The 22,118-nt window shown below is 43.1% G+C and overlaps 1 protein-coding gene across 3 annotated transcripts in view; it reads right to left on the bottom strand.

Moving 5' to 3' along the window:
- kif6 (kinesin family member 6) overlaps window positions 1-22,118 on the bottom strand; it is a 198,922-nt gene that overhangs the window by 82,381 nt on the left and 94,423 nt on the right. For all 3 annotated transcript variants that reach the window (XM_035800834.2, XM_052478795.1, XM_035800840.2), the window contains 2 exons: window positions 20,410-20,515; window positions 10,669-10,828 (listed from right to left, as the gene is read on the bottom strand). In XM_035800834.2, coding sequence (XP_035656727.2) covers window positions 10,669-10,828; window positions 20,410-20,515 — 266 coding nt within the window. The remainder of the gene's footprint in view (window positions 1-10,668; window positions 10,829-20,409; window positions 20,516-22,118) is intronic.

Genomic DNA, 22,118 nt, shown 5'->3' with positions numbered 1-22,118 from the left:
AGGTTAAAGAACATGTATAGACATCCTCTTTGGGAAGAAATGGTTAATGGGTAACTTAAACAAAAAAACTGAAATCGCACACCTGAGTTAGCCGGGTGGTGGGTACCATACATAGCAAGTAAGAGAAGAAACACCCCAGAGCTACGGGCTGAGTGCCTTTGACCAGGATTGTCTGTCACTTTCAGTTAATTTTCACATTTGTTGACATCCAGCAGGTGGTTGCTATAACACACTGCAAGCTGATGGCTACCAGCTGGTTTTATCAATTCATCGCCGTAGTGTGTCTGAGCCATGAGAGGAAATGTCTATCCTCACAAATGTGTAACAAAATATCTCATCAGTCTGGTTTGAGGTAGAGATAACAGTCAGGTTTAAAGTCAAGGTATAGGCCTATATGGCATTTGGAGGTAAGGAATGGGACAAAATAGATACTCCAATTTCAACACAAATGGTACAAGTCATTCTGTCTTAGAGAAAGGGAACTTCCATCTGTCAATATATCACAGAAAAACGAAATTACGTTTCCAGAAAAGGACAAAACATATTTTGTCGGTCTGCCTTGCACTGTGAGGGACATCACATGAAGATAAAGATGACATGCGGCTCCCCTTACAACACATACTTCAAGACAACAGGGGCAATAACAATGGTTTCCTTTGACATGGAGGAAATGGCACGAGCACGCTGTCGTCTTTAATATGGGCCAGGCTGACACATGCGTTCTCTGACCTTACCGGCTCAGTGAGATGTCCTGGGAATAGGGTGCTATTTGGGACCGTCAATATTATCCAAAAGATTAGGGTGCCATTTGGGAACTCCGTTCTGCCACCCCTGGTCTTTGGTGCACCATTGGGGGGTGAAAACATCTGAAAACCTACCTCGTCAAAGAGTATCTTAAATAAGACATCTCAGTCTTATTCTGCCCGATAAACAGTTTTAACTTGCACGGGTCTTTTCCTACTAGTGCAACCAATGTGAAATGGCTAGCTAGTTAGGATTGTCTGTCACTTTCAGTGCTACTAGCATTTCAATCGGTGACATCACTCGCTCTGAGACCTTGAAGTAGTTCTTCCCCTTGCTCTGCAAGGGTCACGGCTTTTGTGAAGCGATGGGTAACGGTGCTTCGAGGGTGGCTGTTGTCGATGTGTGCAGAGCGTCCCTGGTTCGAGCCTAGGTAGGGGCGAGGAGAGGGACAGAAGCTATACTGCTACACTAGCACTGACTTTGCTGATAACTTCTTTATTGAGAAAAATGTACTTACTACGACTGGAGGAAATGTGTGATGTGATAGCTAGTTGAGACTATCTTAAGATGAATGTATTAACTGTAAGTTGCTCTGGATAAGAGCATCTGCTAAATTACTCAAATCTAAATGTAAATTTGGGATGCAGTCCTTGTCTGGTATGACTTACCGGAGAGAATAGGAGCCGTGAAGGCTGGAGAGAGCGTGTCAAGATTCCAGAGCCTCTTCTCCTGATGAGAGTATTTTTTTTCTTCACATTTGTGCATGAGTGCATTTGTGTGTGCGCACATTTGTGAGTGTATGTTTGCGTACAAATGTGTGTGTGTGCGCACATTTGTGTGTGTGTGTATGACAGAGTGAGTGAGTGAGTGCAAAAGAGTGGGGAGTGAAAGACAAAAACACGCCGATCCTGTTCACACTTCCAATCCCACGACATGTTCCACCTGGCAACAGAACAGCACAAACTTATTCAACCCATTAGTTAAATTTACTGTAATGGTTTCCCTCTGTCCCATCTGCTTCAAACCCAATCCATTGGGATCAATCAAATGTTTTGGAGAACCTTGCACTTACACACTGTAAGCTGACAGTCTATATGTAGTTTATGCATATACAGGCACAGAGATGCAAAATGAACAATACATTCATTTTTATTTTTAATGGCTGTCCTTGAAAAGAAAAACCCAAGCCCCTTGATTTGCCAAATGAAATGGTTGTCCATAGGCTGACATGCTTACTGCACAACGGGAATACACATCTGTTCCCTGCACTGCCAAAAAGAAAGGAAACAGGGCCAGGGAAGGTAAATCCATAAAATACAGACTGTCAAGTACACTTTTTTTTAACCTATAAAGTGCTGACTGCTCAAATAACTCAAGACTAAAGCAAAAAATAAAAAGATCTTCCAAGATTTAGGCGCTGTCCTTTTTTTTAACGACACAAGCACCAGGTTGCATTCCATCAAAATATACATTCAATATTTTTATTTTACCTTTATTTTACTAGGCAAGTCAGTTAAGAACAAATTCTTATTTTCATTGATGGCCTAGGAACAGTGGGTTAACTGCCTGTTCAGGGGCAGAACGACAGATTTGTACCTTGTCAGCTCGGGGATTCGAACTTGCAACCTTTCGGTTACTAGTCCAACGCTCTAACCACTAGGCCGATTTAATCAAAGGCTTGTAGTAAAGTACACAAGGAAAATTGCTTATTTTCAAAAACTGCCTGTGGTTTAACAAAAGAGTACTGTGCTGTTGATGCCTGGGATGACATCCAGTAATTTACAGTCACCACATTATTTGGTTCCCTGAGCCCGTTCTAGTTTTGCCTCATCAGATTTTCAAACATCTTGTTTTCACACCTACCAAAATTAGGTTAGTCTACATAGATAGCTTGTTTGATTGAGAGATGTAAATCGTCTATCTAAATGTCCAGGTTTATGTCAGGATGATAAATGGCCCCCTATTTAGGGCGTCTGCAATGTACTACTCATTTAGCTGTCATGTAGATGTAATCGGGAACAACAGTGTAAAACAAATTAAATGGAACCAAAACAGTATCATAACTCTCATGGACCTGAACGTAACTCAACTACAATGAGTAATGGTCAAACAGAATCTCATATCAACACACCTAAATCATTGCTAACAACATAGTCCCCGATATAATCAATTGAAGATAAAGGAAAGCCGCATTACGAGTTCAATTAAATGCTGTACCAGAGGTTTGGTACCAGTATCCCCTGTATATAGCCTCGCTACTGTTAATTTACTGCTGCTCTTGAATTATGTGACCAAAAAAATTTGATTTTATTAAATACCTGTTGAAACCAATGAATCCCCAACTTCCAGGACACGCTGCCGGGCAAAGCAAATACACATCAAAAAGCTCAGAGCCAAAATCCACTTTTCACAAGTGGCTTCTGTGGATAGTGTCAGTATGGTTCATTTACAAGGTCACCAGGAGGGGACAAGACAAGCGTTTGCCAGACTAAGTCACCCGTGCAAGTCAACAGTAAGTAGGAAAGGGCTCAGAAACCCTAGCACTACAAACCTGATTCCACTAATCAACTCATCATCAAACCTTTGGTTCGTGGAATCAGGTGTGTAGTGCTAAGCAAAACACTCAAATGTGCACCCCTTTCGGTCCCCAGGACCAGGATTAAAAAACACAAAGTGAAATCCATTTGTCTCCTTTATTTATATGGTGTCTGATGTAGTATGCTTACACTCGCTTGACCGGTTCCACAACAAATTCCATTATTGGAAAAAGCTCTCTTCGACATTCTCAGGGAAAGTCAGAACCCACTTTACTAACCCCTTCCAAAAAAATCACATTTCACTTTAAAGCAAAGTGCATACAAATCTTCGAGAGCACAGTACACTATATCCTATGAGCTCCAAGCATGAGGGAACGCACTGTGGAGTTTATGGAAACAGAGTGGACTGACTGGACTGTGTCACTCACAGCCCTGCCAATACGATGGGGGGTATTACTGAGAAGACAGGGAATCACCACCTTGACGTGCAAGTAAATATTACACAATTAGTAGGGTAGTTGAGGGAATCCTTGAGATCTCGCTGATAATGTAAACATGCGGTGGAGGATTACTGATAAGTATTCGCAAAATATTGTCTCTTTCTTGGAAAAAATCAGCAGCCACATGAGCAGCCTTCTTGCCAGGCGTGATTTTGGGTAGCTCCATGGTAATAATGTTACTGTTCCTGATGCAAAAACAATGCCCTATGAGTTGTCCTGGAGTTCGAGTAAATGACATTACTAAGCTGCTCCCGAATGTACTAAACCAGGACACGGACATCGATTTTATCGTAGTCCTGTTAAGGCAAGGGCTGATTTCAAGGTTTTACTGCTAACCTACAAAGCATTACGTGGTCTTGCTCCTACCTATCTTTCCGTTTTGGTCCTGCCGATTTGGTGCTGCCGTCCATACCTATACGTACGCTATGGTCACAAGACGCAGGCCTCCTAATTGTCCTTAAAATTTCTAAGCAAACAGCTGGAGGCAGGGCTTTCTCATATCGAGCTCCATTTTTATGGAATGGTCTGCCTACCCATGTGAGACACGCAGACTCGGTCTCAACATTTAACTTCTTGGTGACTGGGGGGCAGTATTGAGAAGCTTGGATGAATGAGGTGCCCAGAGTAAACTGCTTGCTACTCAGCCATTAAAGCTAGAATATGCAGTATATTTGGATAGAAAACACTCTGATGTTTCTGAAACTGTTTGAAATTTGTCTGTGAGTATAACAGAACTCATATGGCAGGCGAAAACCTGAGAAGAATCCAATCAGGAAGTGGGAAATCTGAGGTTTGGAGTTATTCAACTCATTGACATTCCAATATACAGTGTCTATGGGGTCATTTTGCACTTCCCAGGGCTTACACTAGATGTCAACAGTCTTTAGAACCTTGTTTGATGCTTCTACTGTGAAGTGGGGCCAAATGAGAGGGGATTGAGCCAGGTGTCTGTCAGATTGTCATGAGCTCGTGACGCATGGTCAAGTGAAAGTTAGCTTGGAGTTCCATTGCTTTTCTACAGAAAAAGGAATTCTCCGGATGGAACATTATTGAAGATTTATAATAAAAACATCCTAAAGATTGATTCTATACATCGTTTGACATGTTTCTACGACCTGTAATATACATTTCTGGACATTTCGTCCGACCTTTTGGGTGAACTTGAACGCACGTTTGGATTTGTCTACCAAACGCCCTAACAAAAGGAGGTAGTTGGACATAAATTATGAACTTTATCGAACAATTCAAACATTTATTGTGGAACTGGGATTCCTGGGAGTGCGTTCAAATGAAGATCATCAAAGGTAAATGAATATTTATAATGCTATTTCTGACTAATGTTGACTCCACAACATGGCGGGTATCTCTTTGGCTGGTGTTGTCTCTGAGCACCGTAATAAGATTATTGCATGGTATGCTTTTTCTGTAAAGTATTTTTGAAATATGACACAGTGGTTGCCTTAAGGAGAAGGGTACCTAAAGTTCCATGAATAATAGTTGTATATTTTATCAATGTTTATTGAGTATTTCTTTAAATTGATGTGTCTCTCTGCAAAATCAACACATGTTTTGGAACAACTGAACTAAACACCCCAATTTAAATTTAGATTTTTGGATATAACTATGATCTTTATCGAACAAAACATACATGTATTGTGTAATATGAAGTCCTATGAGTGTCAAATGATGAAGATCATCTAAGGTTAGTGATTCATTTGATTTATTTCTGCTTTTTGTGACTCCTCTCTTTGGCTGGAAAAATGGCTGTGTTTTTCTGTGACTTGGTGGTGACCTAACATAATCCTTTGTGGTGCTTTCGCTGTAAAGCCTTTTTCAAATCAGACACCGTGGCTGGATTAACGAGAATTTAATCTTTAAAATGGTGTAAAATACTTGTATGCTTGAGGAATTGTAATTATGAGATTTTTGTTGTTTTGAATTTGGCGCCCAGCACTTTCACTGGCTGTTGGCGGGGTGGGCGCTACCGTCCGCTACCGTCCTGAATATCCCAGAGAGGATAAGTCTTTACTGAAGACTCATCTCTTCAGTAGGTCATATGATTGAGTGTAGTCTGGCCCAGGAGTGTGAAGGTGAACGGAAAGGCTGTGGAGCAACGAACCACCTTTGCTGTCTCTGCCAGGCCAGTTCCCCTCTCTCCACTGGGATTCTCTGCCTCTAACCCTATTACAGGGGCTGAGTCACTGGCATACTGGTGCTCTTCCGTGCCGTCCCTAGAAGGGGTGCGTCACTTGAGTGGGTTGAGTCACTGACGTGATCTTCCTGTCTGGGTTGGCGCCCTGCCTTGGGTTGTGCCATGGCGGAGATCTTTGTGGGCTATACTCGGCCTTGTCTCAGGATGGTAAGTTGGTGGTTGAAGATATCCCTCTGGTGGTGTGGGCGCTGTGCTTTGACGAAGTGAGTAGGGTTTTATTCTGCCTGTTTGGCCCTGTCCTGGGGTATAATTTGATGGGGCCACAGTATCTCCTGACCCCTCCTGTCTCAGCCTCCAGTATTTATGCTGCAGTAGTTTATGTGTCAGGGGGCTAGGGTCAGTCTGTTATAACTGGAGTACTTCTCCTGTCTTATCCGGTGCCCTGTGTGAATTTAAGTATACTCTCTCTAATTCTCTCTTTCTCTCTTTCCTCCTCTCTCTTGGAGGACCTGAGCCCTAGGACCATGCCTCAGGACTACCTGGCATGATGACTCCTTGCTGTCCCCAGACCACCTGGCCGTGCTGCTGCTCCAGTTTCAACTGTTCTGCCTGCTTACTGTTTGGGGTTTTAGGCTGGGTTTCTGTACAGCACTTTGAGATAACAGCTGATGTAAGAAGGGCTATATAAATATATTTGATTTGATTATAGATGTGTTTGTGGAAATATTGCTGTAGGTTAACGACAGTCATACAGTTAAAGACTGGCAGACTTACTTAATGTTAAATATCTCTAATAGTACGTGGAATTCTTCGACTATCAAAAATGTGTGAACACATTGTACAGAGGGATGTAGATTACTAAAATATAGAAAAGGTACAAACCTGGCTTCTGCTTCATACTAAAGTACATGAGGGTAATATAAGGAGGCCAGTGTCACTATAAGCTCAAGGTATCTCGTTTGGTAAGCAAATGAGAATGCATTCTATCAGCATATCGATTGTGCAACCAGGGCTGGTAAAACCCTGTATCATTGTTATTCTAACATCCGCGATGCAAATAAGGCCCTCCCCCGCCCTCCCTTCGGAAAACATGACCACGACTCCATTTTGTTGCTTCCAGCCTATAGACAGAGACAAAAACAGGAAGCTCCCATGCTCAGGTCTGTTCAACGCTGGTCTGACCAATCTGATTCCTCGCTTCAAGATCACGTGGACTGGAATATGTTCTGCATTGCGTCAAACAACAACATTGACGAATACGCTGATTCGGTGAGCGAGATCATTAGCAAGTGCATCGGCGATGTCTTACCCACAGCAATTATTAAAACATTCCCAAATCAGAAACCGTGGATTGATGGCAGCATTCACACGAAACTGAAAGCGCGAACCACTGCTTTTAATCAGGGCAAGGTGACCGGAAACATGACAGGATACAAACAGTGCAGCTATTCCCTCCGCAAGGCAATCAAACAAGCTAAGCATCAGAATAGACACAAAGTATAGTCGCATTTCAACGGCTCAGACACGAGGTATGTGGCAGGGTCTACAGGCAATCACGGATTACAAAATGAAAACCAGCCCAGTCGCGGACCAGGATGTCTCTCTCCCAGACAGACTAAACAACTTCTTTGCCCGCTTTGAGGACAATACAGTGCCACTGACAGGGCCCGCTACCAAAACCTGCGGACTCTCCTTCACTGCAGCCGACGTGAGTCTAACATTTAAACGTGTTAACCCTCGCAAGGCTGCAGGCCCAGACGGCATCCCCAGCCGCGTCCTCAGAGCATGTGCAGACCAGCTGACATATTCAATCAATCCTTATCCCAGTCTGCTGTTCCCCACATGCTTCAAGAAGGCCACCATTGTTCCTGTTCCCAAGAAAGCTAAGGTAACTGAGCTAAACGACTACCGCCCCGTAGCACTCACTTCCGTCATCATGAAGTGCTTTGAGAGACTAGTCAAGGACCATATCACCTCCACCCTACCTGACACCCTAGACCCACTCCAATTTGCTTACCGCCCAAATAGGTCCACAGACGATGCAATCTCAACCACACTGCACACTGCCCTAACCCATCTGGACAAGAGGAATACCTATGTGAGAATGCTGTTCATCGACTACAGCTCAGCATTTAACACCATGGTATCCTCCAAAGTCATATCCTACATTACTCATGTCATATGTATATACTGTACTCGATACCATATACTGCATCTTGCCTATGCCGTTCTGTACCATCACTCCTTCATATATTTTTATGTACATATTCTTCATTCTTTTACACTTGTGTGTATTTTATTTATTCGTTATTTTACCAGGTAAGTTGACTGAGAACATGCTCTCATTTGCATTTAAGGTAGCTGTTGTGAAATTGATAGGTTAGATTACTCGTTGATTATTACTGCATTGTCGGAACTAGAAGCACTAGCATTTCGCTACACTCGTATTAACATCTGCTAACCATGTGTATGTGACAAATAAAATTTGATTTGATAATAGTGTTGAACATTACTTTTGAATGACTACCTCATCTCGCACTCATACAATTATCTCTAAGGTCCCTCAGGTGAGCAGTGAAATTCAAACACAAATTCAACCACAAAGACCAGGGAGGATGGATTATCCCTTTGAGAATGGTGAAGTTATTCATTACACTTTGGATGGACCAGGTCTCTCTAGAAAAAGAGATGTTTTCTCAATGAGAAAAACCTGTATAAATAAAGGATAAATAAAAAATGTTTTATAAAAAAAACATTTAGTTCTTGTTTATTGGGTTATTAAACAACAAATTGACCGATGTCGGTTTACATGGTTATCAAAACATCACGTCATGGTAAACCTACACGAAACACAGCCTTTATTTTAAGTGTTTCTAAAAAATGTATGTTGGAAAAAAGTTTGGAACCATATCCCTGTTTGACCGCTAGGTTTTATGGGTATTATCACACCTCCACTGTGGGGCTCTAAGGTGACTTTAAAACAGTTACAGAGCTTAATGGCTGTAATAGATCAACAACATTGTAGTTACTGTCAAGGCTGTGGGTAACTGCTGAAAGGTGTTAGGCGCAGGAGAGCTGAGATGTGTGGACAAGGTATTGAATACAAGATAACACCAGTATAAACACAATACTATGGTGCGTGAAAAATACCAGTACCACGACATAAACGGGCGTAATAACAAAACCCGGCAAAAAAATACCAGCCGTCAGTAACAGCATGAACAATAAAACAAACATGCACACAAACATGGGGGAAACCTGAGGGTTAAATAATGAACATGTAATGGGGGAATTGAAACCAGGTGTGTAGACAACAAAGACAAAAGAAATGGAAAATGAAAAGTGGATTGGCGATGGCTAGAAGGCCGGTGACGTCGACCGCCAGACGCCGCTCGAACAAGGAGAGGGACCGACTCCGGCAGAAGGTCGTGACAGTTACTCCACAATACTAACCTAAATAACAGAGCGAAAAGAACGAAGCCTGTACAGACATGCATCCTGTTTGCAATAAGGCACTAAAGTAGTCATTTGGCAAAGAAATTAACTTTATGTCCTGAATACAACGCGTTATGTTTGGGGTAAATCCAACACAACACATCACTGACTACCACTTCATATTTTCAAGCATGGTGGTGGCTGCATCATGTTATGGGTATACTTGTCATCGGAATAGGCCTCCCAAGGTGCACAATGGTCAAGGGCACTGCATCGCAGTGCTATAGGCGTCACTACAGACCAGACATCGATTCCGGGATGTATCACAAATGGCCGTGATGAGGAGTCCCATAGGGCGGCGCATAATCATCGCCCTCCAGCGACTCCTTGTGGTGCCTACAGGCTGACCTCGGTCGTCAGGTGAACAGTGTTTCCTACGACACATTGGTGCCACTGGCTTCTGAGTTAAGCAGGTGGGTGTTAAGAAGCGCAGTTTGACGGGTCATGTTTCAACAGACGCAGGATTCGACCTTCACATTCCGAGAGCGTTGGGGAGTTGAAGCAATGAGAAAATATCAACATTTGGGGAGAAAAATGGGGTAAAACGGAATAGAGCAAGGCAGAGGAAAAATCCTAGAGGATTAAAAATTGGCTTGAAAATCTACAGCAATACTTGAAAACGGCTGTCTTAGCAATGATCAACAACCAACTTGACAGAGATTGAAGAATGTTTGAGAGAATGGGCAGATATTGTACAATCCAGGTATGCAAAGCTCTTAGAGACTTACCCACTGCCAAAGGTGATGCTAACATTTATTGAATTAGAGGTGTGAATACTTATGCACATGAGATATTTCTGTATTAATGTACAATAAATGTGCAAACATTTCTAAACACATGATTTCAGTTTGTGTAGGTGAGTGACAAAAACTACTTAATCTAAAAATCTACTTAATCCATTTTGAATTCAGGCTGTAACACAACAAAATGTAGAATAAAGGGGTATGAAAACTTTCTAAAGGCACTGTACCTGGTTAAATAAAGGCTAAATAAATGCCAAATAACTAAATAAACTTAGCAGCAAAGAGTAAGCACGTGAAAAGTAGGAACTGGGTGTCCACAATCAGGTGGACCCTTTTGGTGATCGGGGAGAAAGTGGCCTTTCCTTGAGCTTAATTGTTTTTTGATTGGCTCAACAATAATGACTTCAACAGAAATAGAAAATGTGCTTGCCAGAACATTCTCCAATTCGTAGTCACAAACAGATGACAGAGATGAACTTACAGCATAGGAAGGATACTGATCTCGTTATCGCGCTGAGTCAACATTTCCCTCAGCTTGGTCAGGTCTGCAGGCTGGACCTGGGGGCTGTCTTTTTGGTCGGGGACTACCACAGGTGGGGGAGGGCTTGGGTGGTCGCCTCCCTCGTCTCCAATAGACAACCTCTCTCGTATCATTACCTGTAGAAGGGGACACAAATAACAAAAACACAAAATTAATCCCCTCTAAAAACGAATTGCACACCACCCAACATCAACACAACCACATTACACAGTTCAATAAACTGCAAGACACATTCCACAATCCAAACACAAATGTACATTCAACCCGCACTCTCTAGCAGTACATTCTCAATCCACCCTGACCCCCATACCTCCTGAAAACCCTTCACATTATTAACCATCTCAAACTCAACCCTAAGTTACACTACCGTTCAAAAATTTGGGGTCACTTAGAAATGTTCTTGTTTTTCAAAGAAAAGCGTTTTTTTTGTCCATTAAAATAACATCAAATTGATCAGAAATACAGTGTAGACATTGTTAATTTTGAAAATTACTACTTTAGCTGGAAAGGGCAGATTTTTTAATGGAATATCTACATAGGCATACAGAGGTCCATTATCAGCAACCATCACTGTTCCAGTGGCACGTTGTGTTAGCTAATGCAGGTTTATAATTTTAAAAGGCTAATTGATCATTAGAAAAACCTTTTTTAATTATAGTAGCACAGCTGAAAACTGCTGTGCTGATTAAAGAAGCAATAACACTGTCCTGCTTTAGACTACTTGAGTATCTGAGCATCAGCATTCGTGGGTTCGATTACAGGCTCAAAATGGCCAGAAACAAAGAACTTTCTTCTGAAACTTGTTAGTCTATTCTTGTTCTGAGAAATGAAGGCTATTCCATGCAAAAAAATGCCAAGAAACTGAAGATCTTGTACAACGCTGTGTACAACTCCCTTCACAGAACAGCGCAAACTGTCTCTAACCAGAATAGAAAGGGGAGTGGGAGGTCACGGTGCACAACTGAGCAAGAGGACAAGTACACTGCTCAAAAAAATAAAGGGAACACTAAAATAACACATCCTAGATCTGAATGAAATAAATATTCTTATTAAATACTTTTTTCTTTACATTTTTGAATGTGCTGACAAAAAGAAATCACACAAATATGAACAATGGAAATCAAATTTATCAATCCATGGAGGTCTGGATTTGGAGTCACACTCAATATTAAAGTGGAAAACCACACTACAGGCTGATCCAACTTTGATGTAATGTCCTTAAAACAAGTCAAAATTAGGCTCAGTAGTGTGTGTAGCCTCCACGTGCCTGTATGACCTCCCTACAACGCTTGGGCATGCTCCTGATGAGGTGGCGGATGGTCTCCTGAGGGATCTCCTCCCAGACCTGGACTAAAGCATCCGCCAACTCCTGGACAGTCTGTGGTGGATGGAGCGAGACATGATGTCCCAGATGTGCACAATTGGATTCAGGTCTGGGGAACGGGCGGGCCAGTCCATAGCGTCAATGCCTTCCTCTTGCAGGAACTGCTGACACACTCCAGCCACATGAGGTCTAGCATTGTCTTGCATTAGGAGGAACCCAGGGCCAACCGCACCAGCATATGGTCTCACAAGGGGTCTGAGGATCTCATCTCGGTACCTAATGGCAGTCAGGCTACCGCTGGCGAGCACATGGAGGGCTGTGCGGCCCCCCAAAGACATGCCAACCCACACCATGACTGACCCACCACCAAACCGGTCATGCTGGAGGATGTTGCAGGCAGCAGAACGTTCTCCACGACATCTCCAGACTATGTCACATGTGCTCAGTGTGAACCTGCTTTCATCTGTGAAGAGCACAGGGCGCCAGTGGAGAATTTGTCAATCTTGGTGTTCTCTGGCAAATGCCAAACGTCCTGCATGGTGTTGGGCTGTAAGCACAACCCCCACCTGTGGACGTCGGGTCCTCATATCACCCTCATGAAGTCTGTTTCTGACCGTTTGAGCAGACACATGCACATTTGTGGCCTGCTAGAGGTCATTTTGCAGTGTTCCTCCTGCTCCTCCTTGCACAAAGGCAGAGGTAGCGGTCCTGCTGCTGGGTTGTTGCCCTCCTACGGCCTACTCCACATCTCCTGATGTACTGGCCTGTCTCCTGGTAGCGCCTCCATGCTCTGGACACTACGCTTACAGACACAGCAAACCTTCTTGCCACAGATCGCATTGATGTGCCATGCTGGATGAGCTGCACTACCTGAGCCACTTGTGTGGGTTGTAGACTCCATCTCATCCTCCCACTAGAGTGAAAGCACCCCCAGCATTCAAAAGTGACCAAAACATCAGCCAGGAAGCATATGAACTGAGAAGTGGTCTGTGGTCACCACCTGCAGAACCACTCCTTTATTGGGGTGTCTTGCTAATTGCCTATAATTTCCACCTGTTGTCTATTCCATTTGCACAACAGCATGTGAAATGTATTGCCAATCAGTGTTGCTTCCTAAGTGGACAGTTTGATTTCACAGAAGTGTGATTGACTTGGAGTTACATTGTGTTGTTTAAGTGTTCCCTTAATTTTTTTGAGCAGTGTACATTAGAGAGTCTAGTTTGAGAAACAGACGCCTCACAAGTCCTCAAATGGCAGCTTCATTAAATAGTAACCGCAAAACACCAGTCTCAACGTCAACAGTGAAGATGCGACTCCGGGATGCTGGCCTTTCAGGCAGAGTTCCTCTGTCCAGTGTCTGTTCTATTGCCCATCTAAATATTTTATTATTATTGGCCAGTCTGAGATATGGCTTTTCATTGCAACTCCGACTAGAAGGACAGCATCCCGGAGTCGCCTCTTCACTGTTGACGTTGAGACTGGTGTTTTGCAGGTACTATTTAATGAAGCTGCCAGTTGAGGACATGTGAGGCATCTGTTTCTCAAACTCCTTCACTCTCCTTCTTGGTAAAATAGCTCTTATACAGCCTGGAGGTGTGTTGGGTCATTGTCCTGTTGAAAAACAAATGATAGTCCCACTAAGCCCAAACTAGATGGGATGGCGTATCGCTGCAGAATGCTGTGGTAGCCATGCTGGTTAAGTGTGCCTTGAATTCTAACACTGACAGTGTCACCACCAAAGCACCCCCACACCATAACACCTCCTCCTCCATGCTTTACGTGGGAAATACACATGCAGAGATCATCCGTTCACCCACACTGCGTCTCACAAAGACACGGCGGTTGGGAACCAAAAATCTCTAATTTGGACACATCAGAACAAAGGACAAATTTCCACTGGTCTAATGTCCATTGCTCGTGTTTCTTGGCCCAAGCAAGTCTCTTCTTATTATTGGTGTCATTTAATAGTGGTTTCTTTGCAGCAATTTGACCATGACGGACTGATTCACATACAGTGAGGGATAAAAGTATTTGATCCCCTGCTGATTTTGTATGTTTGCCCACTGACAAAGAAATGATCAGTCTATAATTTTAATGGTAGGATTATTTGAACAATGAGCGACAGAATAACAACAAAAGAATCCAGAAAAACGCTATAATGTTAAAAAAAGTATTTTATTTTAATGAGGGAAATAAGCATTTGACCCCTCTGCATAACATGACTTAGTACTTGGTGGCAAAACCCTTGTTGGCAATCACAGAGGTCAGACGTTTCTTGTAGTTGGCCACCAGGTATGTACACATCTCAGGAGGGATTTTGTCCCACTCCTCTTTGCAGATCTTCTCCAAGTCATTAAGGTTTAGAGGCTGACGTTTGGCAACTCAAACTTTCAGCTCTCTCCACAGATTTTCTATGAGAATAATGTCTGGAGACTGGCTAGGCCACTCCAGGACCTTAATGTGCTTCTTCTTGAGCAACTCCTTTGTTGCCTTGGCCGTGAGTTTTGGGTCATTGTCATGCTGGAATACCCATCCACGACCCATTTTCAATGCCCTGGCTGAGGGAAGGAGGTTCTCACCCAATATTTGACAGTACATGGCCCCCGTCCATCGTCCCTTTGATACTGTGAAGTTGTTCTCTTCCCTTAGCAGAAAAACACCCCCAAAGCATAATGTTTCCACCTCCATGTTTGATGGTGGGGATGGTGTTCTTGGGGTCATAGGCAGCATTCCTCCTCCTCTCAACACGGCGAGTTGAGTTGAGTTGATGCCAAAGAGCTCCATTTTGGTCTCATCTGACCACAACACTCACCCAGTTGTCCTCTGAATCATTCAGATGTTCATTGGCAAACTTCAGATGGGCATGTATATGTGCTTTCTCGAGCAGGGGGACCTTGCAGATGTAGCAGGATTTCAGTCCTTCACGGCATAGTATGTTACCAATTGTTTTCTTGTTGACTATGGTCCCAGCTGCCTTGAGATCATTGACAAGATCCTCCCGTGAAGTTCTGGGCTGATTCCTCACCGTTCTCATGATCATTGCAAGTCCACGAGGTGAGATCTTGCATGGAGCCCCAGGCCGAGGGTGCCTGCCAGCTTAGTGCCAGCTTAGTGGAGTCTGTCACGAGCACAGTCAGTGTAGTCCGTTTAGCTACCCCCATTGAGGCCATGTATGTGCCTCAATATAGGTTGGGTAAAACTAAACATGGCAGTGTTTGCTCTAGCAATCGCACTGGAATAAAGACCTCCTCCATTCCTGTCATTATTGAAATAGATTGTGATATCTCACATCTCAAAATAGGGGTACTTATTGTTAGATCCCTCACTTCAAAGGCAGTTATAGTCAATTAACTAATCACTGATCATAATCTTGATGTGATTGGCCTGACTGAAACATGGCTTAAGCCTGATGAATTTACTGTGTTAAATGAGGCCCTCCTCCTTGTTACACAAGTGACCAAATCCCCCGCGCATCCAGCAAAGGCGGAGGTGTTGTTAACATTTACAAAAGCAAATTTTAATTTACAAAAAAAAAGACTGCATTTTTGTCTTTTGAGCTTCTAGTCATGAAATCTATGCAGCCAACTCAATCACTTGTTATAGCTTCTGTTTACAGGCCTCCTGGGCCATATACCGCGTTCCTCACTGAGTTCCCTGAATTCCTATCGGACCTTGTGGTCATGGCAGATAATATTCACATTTTTGGTGACTAATATTCACATGGAAAAGTCCACAGACCCACTCCAAAAGGCTTTCGAAGCAATCATTGACCCAGTGGGTTTTGTCCAACATACTAATTTCCACAGTCATACTCTGGACCTAGTGTTGTCCCGTGGAATAAATATTGTTTTTTCCTCCTGGACTCTCGGACCACTATGTTATTATGTTTGCAATCGCAACAAATAATTCTGCTCGACCCCAACCAAGGTTCATCAAAAGTCGTGCTACAAATTCTCGGACAACCCAAAGATTCCTAGATGCCCTCCCTCCACCTACCCAAGTACAAAAATTGGTTAAAAACTTAACTGAGGAACTAAACTGAACTTTGCGTAATTCCCTAGATGCAGTCGCACCCCTAAAAACAAAAAACATTTGTCATAAGAAACTCCCTGGTATACAGAAAATACCTGAGAACTGAAAATTGGAACGGGAATGGCGTTACACCAAACTGGAGGTCTTCCGATTAGCGTGGAAAGTATGCAGTAATCGAAGAGCCCTCACTGTTGCTCGATCATCCTATTTTTCCAACTTAATTGAGTCGAATAAGAACAATCCAACATTTATTTTTGATACTGTTGCAAAGCTAACTAAAAAGCAGCATTCCCCAAGAGAAAATGGCTTTCACTTCAGCAGTGATAAATTCATGAACGTCTTTGCCGAAAAGATCATGATCATTTGAAAGCAAATTACAGACTTCTCTATAAATCGATGTATTTCTCCAAAGCTCAGTTGTCCTGAGTCTGCACAACACTGCCAGGACCTAGGATCAAGGGAGACACTCAAGTTTTGTCCCTCCTATGTCGAAAATAATAAACAACTCCCTATCCACCGGATGTGTACCAAACTCACTAAAAGTGGCAGTAACAAAGCCTCTCTAGAAAAATCCAACCCTTGACGCAGAAAATATAAAAAACTATCGGCCTGTATCGAATCTACCATTCCTCTCAAATAGTTTTGAAAAAGATGATGTGCAGCAACTCACTGCCTTCCTGAAGACAAACAATGTATACGAAACGCTTCAGTCTGGTTTAAGACCTCATCATAGCACTGAGACTGCACTCGTGAAGGTGGTAAATTACCTTTTAATGGCGTCAGACCAAGGCTCTGTATCTGTCCTCGTGCTCCTAGACCTTGGTGCTGCTTTTGATACCAACAATCACCACATTCTTTTGGAGAGATTGGAAACCTAAATTGGTCGAGTTCTGGCCTGGTGTAGATCTTATCTGTCGGAAAGATATCAGTTTGCCTCTGTGGATGGTTTGTCCTCTGCAAATTGTCGGTGTTCCCTAAGGTTCGGTTTTAGGACCACTATTGTTTTCACTATATATTTTACCTCTTGGTGACGTCATTCGGAAACATAATGTTAACTTTCCTTTCATAAGGAAGGGAATGGCGGAAAAGTGTTAACTTTTAAACTCGGACAAAACAGAGATGCTAATTCTAGGTCCCAAGTAACAAAGAGATATTCTGTTGGATCTGACAATTAATCTTGATGGTTGTATAGTTGTCTCAAAAAAAACTGTGAAGGACCTCGGCTTTATTCTAGATCCTGATCTCTCGTTTGACAAAGGTACCACGTTCCACTAAGGTACCACGTTCAAAATCACTGACCAATTCAGTAAGGCCATTCTACTGCCAATGCTTGTCTATGGAGATTGCATGGATTGTATACACCTGTCAGCAACGTGTGTGGCTGAAATAGCAGAATCCACTCATTTGAATGGGTGTCCATATACTTTTGTATATATAATGTATGTACACAGAAGCTGTTCAGGGTCCTTGTCGTTTTGTAGCAGAGAGAACAGTCTATGACTTGGGAGCCTTCCTCTACCTTATATAGAGTTCCTAGATGGCAGGGAGGATATTGAAGCTCTTAACCCGCTCCACTACAGACATGTCAATGTGGATGGGGGTGGGCTCGACCCTCTGTTTCCTGTAGTCCACAATCAGCTTGTTTGTCTTGCTGACATTGAGGAAAATATTGTTGTCCTTCCACCACACTGCAGGTCACTGACTTGCTCCCTTCCTCACTAACTTCCTCCACGTCATGTCATCATCAAACGTAACAATATCGTTGGAGTCATGCGCGAGTACAGGAGTGGACTAAGCACGCACCACTGAGGGGCCCCTATGATGAGGGTCAACATGGTGGATGTATTGTTGCCTACACTCACCACCTGGGTGCGGCCAAAAAGGAAGTCCAGGATCCAGTTGCAGAAGGAGGTGTTCAGTCCCAGGGTCCCGAGCTTAGTGATTAGCTTGGAGGGCACTATGCTGTTGAACGCTGGGCTGAAGTCAATTAACAACTTTCTCACATAGGTGTTCCTTTTGTCCAGGTGGGAAAGGTCAGTGCGGAGTACGTAGTGCAATAGAGATTGCTGTGCATCTGTTGGGGCGGTATCATCTGTGCATCTGTTGGGGCGGTATGCGAATTGGACTGGGTCCAGGGTGTCTGGGATGATGGTGTTGATCAAATCAAACTTTATTTGACACATGCGCCGAATACAACAGTGCAGTTCAAATAAACGGAAGTAAAAAATAATACAAAGTAACACAAAAAAATAACAATAATGAGCCTATATACAAGGGGTACCGGTACCGAATCAATGTGGGGGGTGACAGGTACTCAAGGTAATATCTTCATGTAGGTAGGGGTAAAGTGTCTATGCATTGATAATAAACAGTGAGTAGGAGCAGTGTAAAAATAAATGGGGGGGTCAATGTAAAATAATCAGGGTGGTCATTTGATTAATTGTTCAGCAGTCTTATGGCTTGGGGGTAGAATCTGTTAAGAGGAGCCTTTTGGTCCTAGACTTGGTGCGCCGGTACTGCTTGCCGTGCAGTAGCAGAGAGAACAGTATATGACTTGGGTGACTGGAGTCTTTCGCAATGTTTTGGGCTTTCCTCTGACACCGCCTAGTATATAGGTCCTGTATGGCAAGAAGCTTGGCCGTACGCACAACCCTCTGTTGCGCTTTACGATCAGATGCCATACCAGGTGGTGATGATGCTCTCGACGGTGCAGCTTTTTGAGGATCTAGGGACCAATGCCAAATCCTTTCAGTCTCCTGAGGGGGAAAGGTGTTCTTGTGCCCTCTTCATGACTGTCTTGGTGTGTTTGGACCATGATAGTTTGTTGGTGATGTGGACACCAAGGAACTTGAATCTCTCTACCTGCTCCACTACAGCCCAGTCAATGTTAATGGGGCCTGTAGGCCCGCCTTTTCCAGTAGTCCACAATCAGATCCTTTGTCTTGCTTACATTGAGGGAGAGGTTGTTGTCCTGGCACCACACTGCCAGGTCTCTGACCTCCTTCCTATAGGCTGTCTCATCGTTGTCGGTGATCAGGCCTACTACAGTTGTGCCGTCAGCAAACTTAATGATGGTGTTGGAGTCGTGTTTAGCCGCGCAGTCATGGGTGAACAGGGAGGACAGGAGGGGACTAAACAAACACCCCCGAGGGGCCCCAGTGTTGAGGATCAATATGGCAAATGTATTGTTGCCTACCCTTACCATCTGACTTTTCGAGGATGGCCTGGTGTCAAGAAGGGCAGCAAAGAAGCCACTTCTCTCCAGGAAAAACATCAGGGACAGACTGACACTCAGCAAAAGGTACAGGGATTGGACTGCTGAGGACTGGGGTAAAGTCATTTTCTCTGATGACGAGGTGACAAGACAAGGTGAGCGCTACCATCAGTCCTGTGTTATGCAAACAGTAAAGCATCCTGAGACCATTCATGTGTGTGGTTGCTTCTCAGCCAAGGGAGTGGGCTCACTCACAATTTTGAACACAGCCATGAATAAAGAATAGTACCAACACATCCTCCGAGAGCAACTTCTCCCAACCATCCAGGAACAGTTTGGTGATGAACAATGCCTGTTCCAGCATGATGGAGCACCTTGCCATAAGGCAAAAGTGATAACTAAGTGGCTCGGGGAACAAAACATCGATATTTTGGGTCCATGGCCAGGAAACTCCCCAGACCTTAATCCCATTGAGAACTTGTGGTCAATCCTCAAGAGACGGGTGGACAAACAAAAGCTCACAAATTCTGACAAACTCCAAGCATTGATTATGCAAGAATGGGCTGCCATCAGTCAGGATGTGGCCCAGAAGTTAATTGACAGCAGGCCAGGGCAGATTGCAGAGCTCTTGAAAAAGAAGGGTCAACACTACAAATATTGACTCTTTGCAATTGTCCATAAAAGCCTTTGACACTTATGAAATGCTTGTAATTATACTTCAGTATTCCATAGTAACATCTGACAAAAATATCTAACGACACTGAAGCAGCAAACTTTGTGGAAATTAATATTTGTGTTATTCTCAAAACTTTTGGGCACGACTGTAGACCTGAGGAAACATCCCTGTGGGAATGATAATGATGGGTATACACTGTGAGATACATGATGATAGTGGTTGTGTGGGGGGCGGGGGAGGAGGAGAGAACAAATGTAATGAGGTAATACAAACATATCAAAAGAGAGTTTAAGACTAAAAGAAGTGGGTGACGAGAAATGCTGAGCAGAGAGAAATTGTGTGTGTGAGAGAGAGAGAGAGAGAGAGAGAGAGAGAGAGAGAGAGAGAGAGAGAGAGAGAGAGAGAGAGACTGCCTGCCTATATCCAGCCACAAATAACCAGTTAAAAGTACCTTTAGCAGAGAGAAACAGTAATGGATTTTTCTCATGTCAGGTCCCAATGCCAGTGTGACCTCACAATCAGGGTCTTCCAGAAAGACCTTGACCAGCTCCTCCATCCTGGGAGAAATAAAAAAAACATGGAAGAACAGCATAAAGAACAAAATGTACACACGCACGTGTGCACAAAGAATACATGTTGACGCAAACACACCCAATACTACCACAATACTACAAACGCTTACAGCACTAAAGCATTTCGCAACCTTTCTCCAAGTTCTCCATTAGTTTCTTTTAAAACTTGAGCAAATCAAAGGGTTAAAATCTATGTTTGAGCTCAACAGCTATGTTTAAAGATTGGGTAGAGTCAAAGACAACTATTTACTTAAATGTGTGCAACAGTTCCACTGGGATAAACCATCGCTAGATGATAGTCCAAACATTGGTTCGTCAAGCATTGGAACTGGCCACAGGAAAAGACGCGGGGCAAAGATCCAATGTACTCAAGACAATGCACAGTTCCATTTCCGCTAAAACATTGCTTTTGCAAAAACCTGCAAAGTTCATAGGTGTAAGGACCTAAAACAAACCAGGTGCTCTTATTTGAAGGCCCTGCAAGTCATCACATATATTTTAAGTGCTAAGCTCAAACTGGATTTTCAGAATGTTCCTCAATGCAAATGCTAATATTGAAGGGAGCAAAAGATCATCCTTGGTCTAACTTAGTACTGCATGATGTGTACATGTGCTTATGTATTGAGAAACCGAAAGGTGTCACACCAGCAACCATACAGTATGACCAATAAACAGTTGAAGTCGGGAAGTTTACATACACTTAGGTTGGAGTCATAAAAACTCATTTTTCAACCACTCCACAAATTTCTTGTTAAACTATAGTTTTGGAAAGTCGGTTAGGACATCTAATTTGTGCATGACACAAGTTTCCAATAATTGTTTACAGACACAGATTAGTTCACATATAATTCACTGTATCAACAATTCCAGTGGGTCAGAAGTTTACATACACTAAGATTACTGTGCCTATAAACAACTTGAAAAATTCCAGAAAATGATGTCATAGCTTTAGAATCTTCTGATAGGCTAATTGACATAATTTGAGTCAATTGGAAGTGTACCTGTGGATGTATTTCAAGGCCTACCTTCAAACTCAGAGCCTCTTTGCTTGACATCATGGGAAAATCAAAAAAATAAATCAGCCAAGACCTCAGGAATTTTTTTTGTAGACCTCCACAAGTCTGGTTCATCCTTGGGAGAAATTTCCAAATGCCTGAAGGTACCACGTTCTTCTGTACAAACAATAGTACGTAAGTATAAACACCATGGGACCATGCAGCCGTCATACCGCTCAGGAAGGAGACACATTCTGTCTCCTAGAGATGAACATACTTTTGAAAATACTTTTGCAAAAAATTGCTAATCAATCCCAGAACAACAGTAAAGGCCCTTGTGAAGATGCTGGAGGAAACAGGTACAAAAGTATCTATATCCACAGTAAAACGAGTCCTTTATCGACACAACCTGAAAGGCCGCTCAGCAAGGAAGAAGCCACAGCTCCAAAACCACCATAAAAAAGCCAGACTACAGTTTGCACATGGGGACAAAGATCGCACTTTTTGGAGAAATGTCCTCTGGTCTGATGAAACAAAAATAGAACTGTTTGGCTATAATGACCATCATTATGTTTGGACTTGGGCTTGCAACC

The sequence above is a fragment of the Oncorhynchus keta genome, chromosome 2 (assembly GCF_023373465.1).
Source record: "Oncorhynchus keta strain PuntledgeMale-10-30-2019 chromosome 2, Oket_V2, whole genome shotgun sequence".
NCBI classification, from domain to species: domain Eukaryota; kingdom Metazoa; phylum Chordata; class Actinopteri; order Salmoniformes; family Salmonidae; genus Oncorhynchus; species Oncorhynchus keta.
The sequence above is the reverse complement of the archived record's forward strand: the minus strand, read 5'-3'. Positions and strand labels throughout refer to the sequence as shown.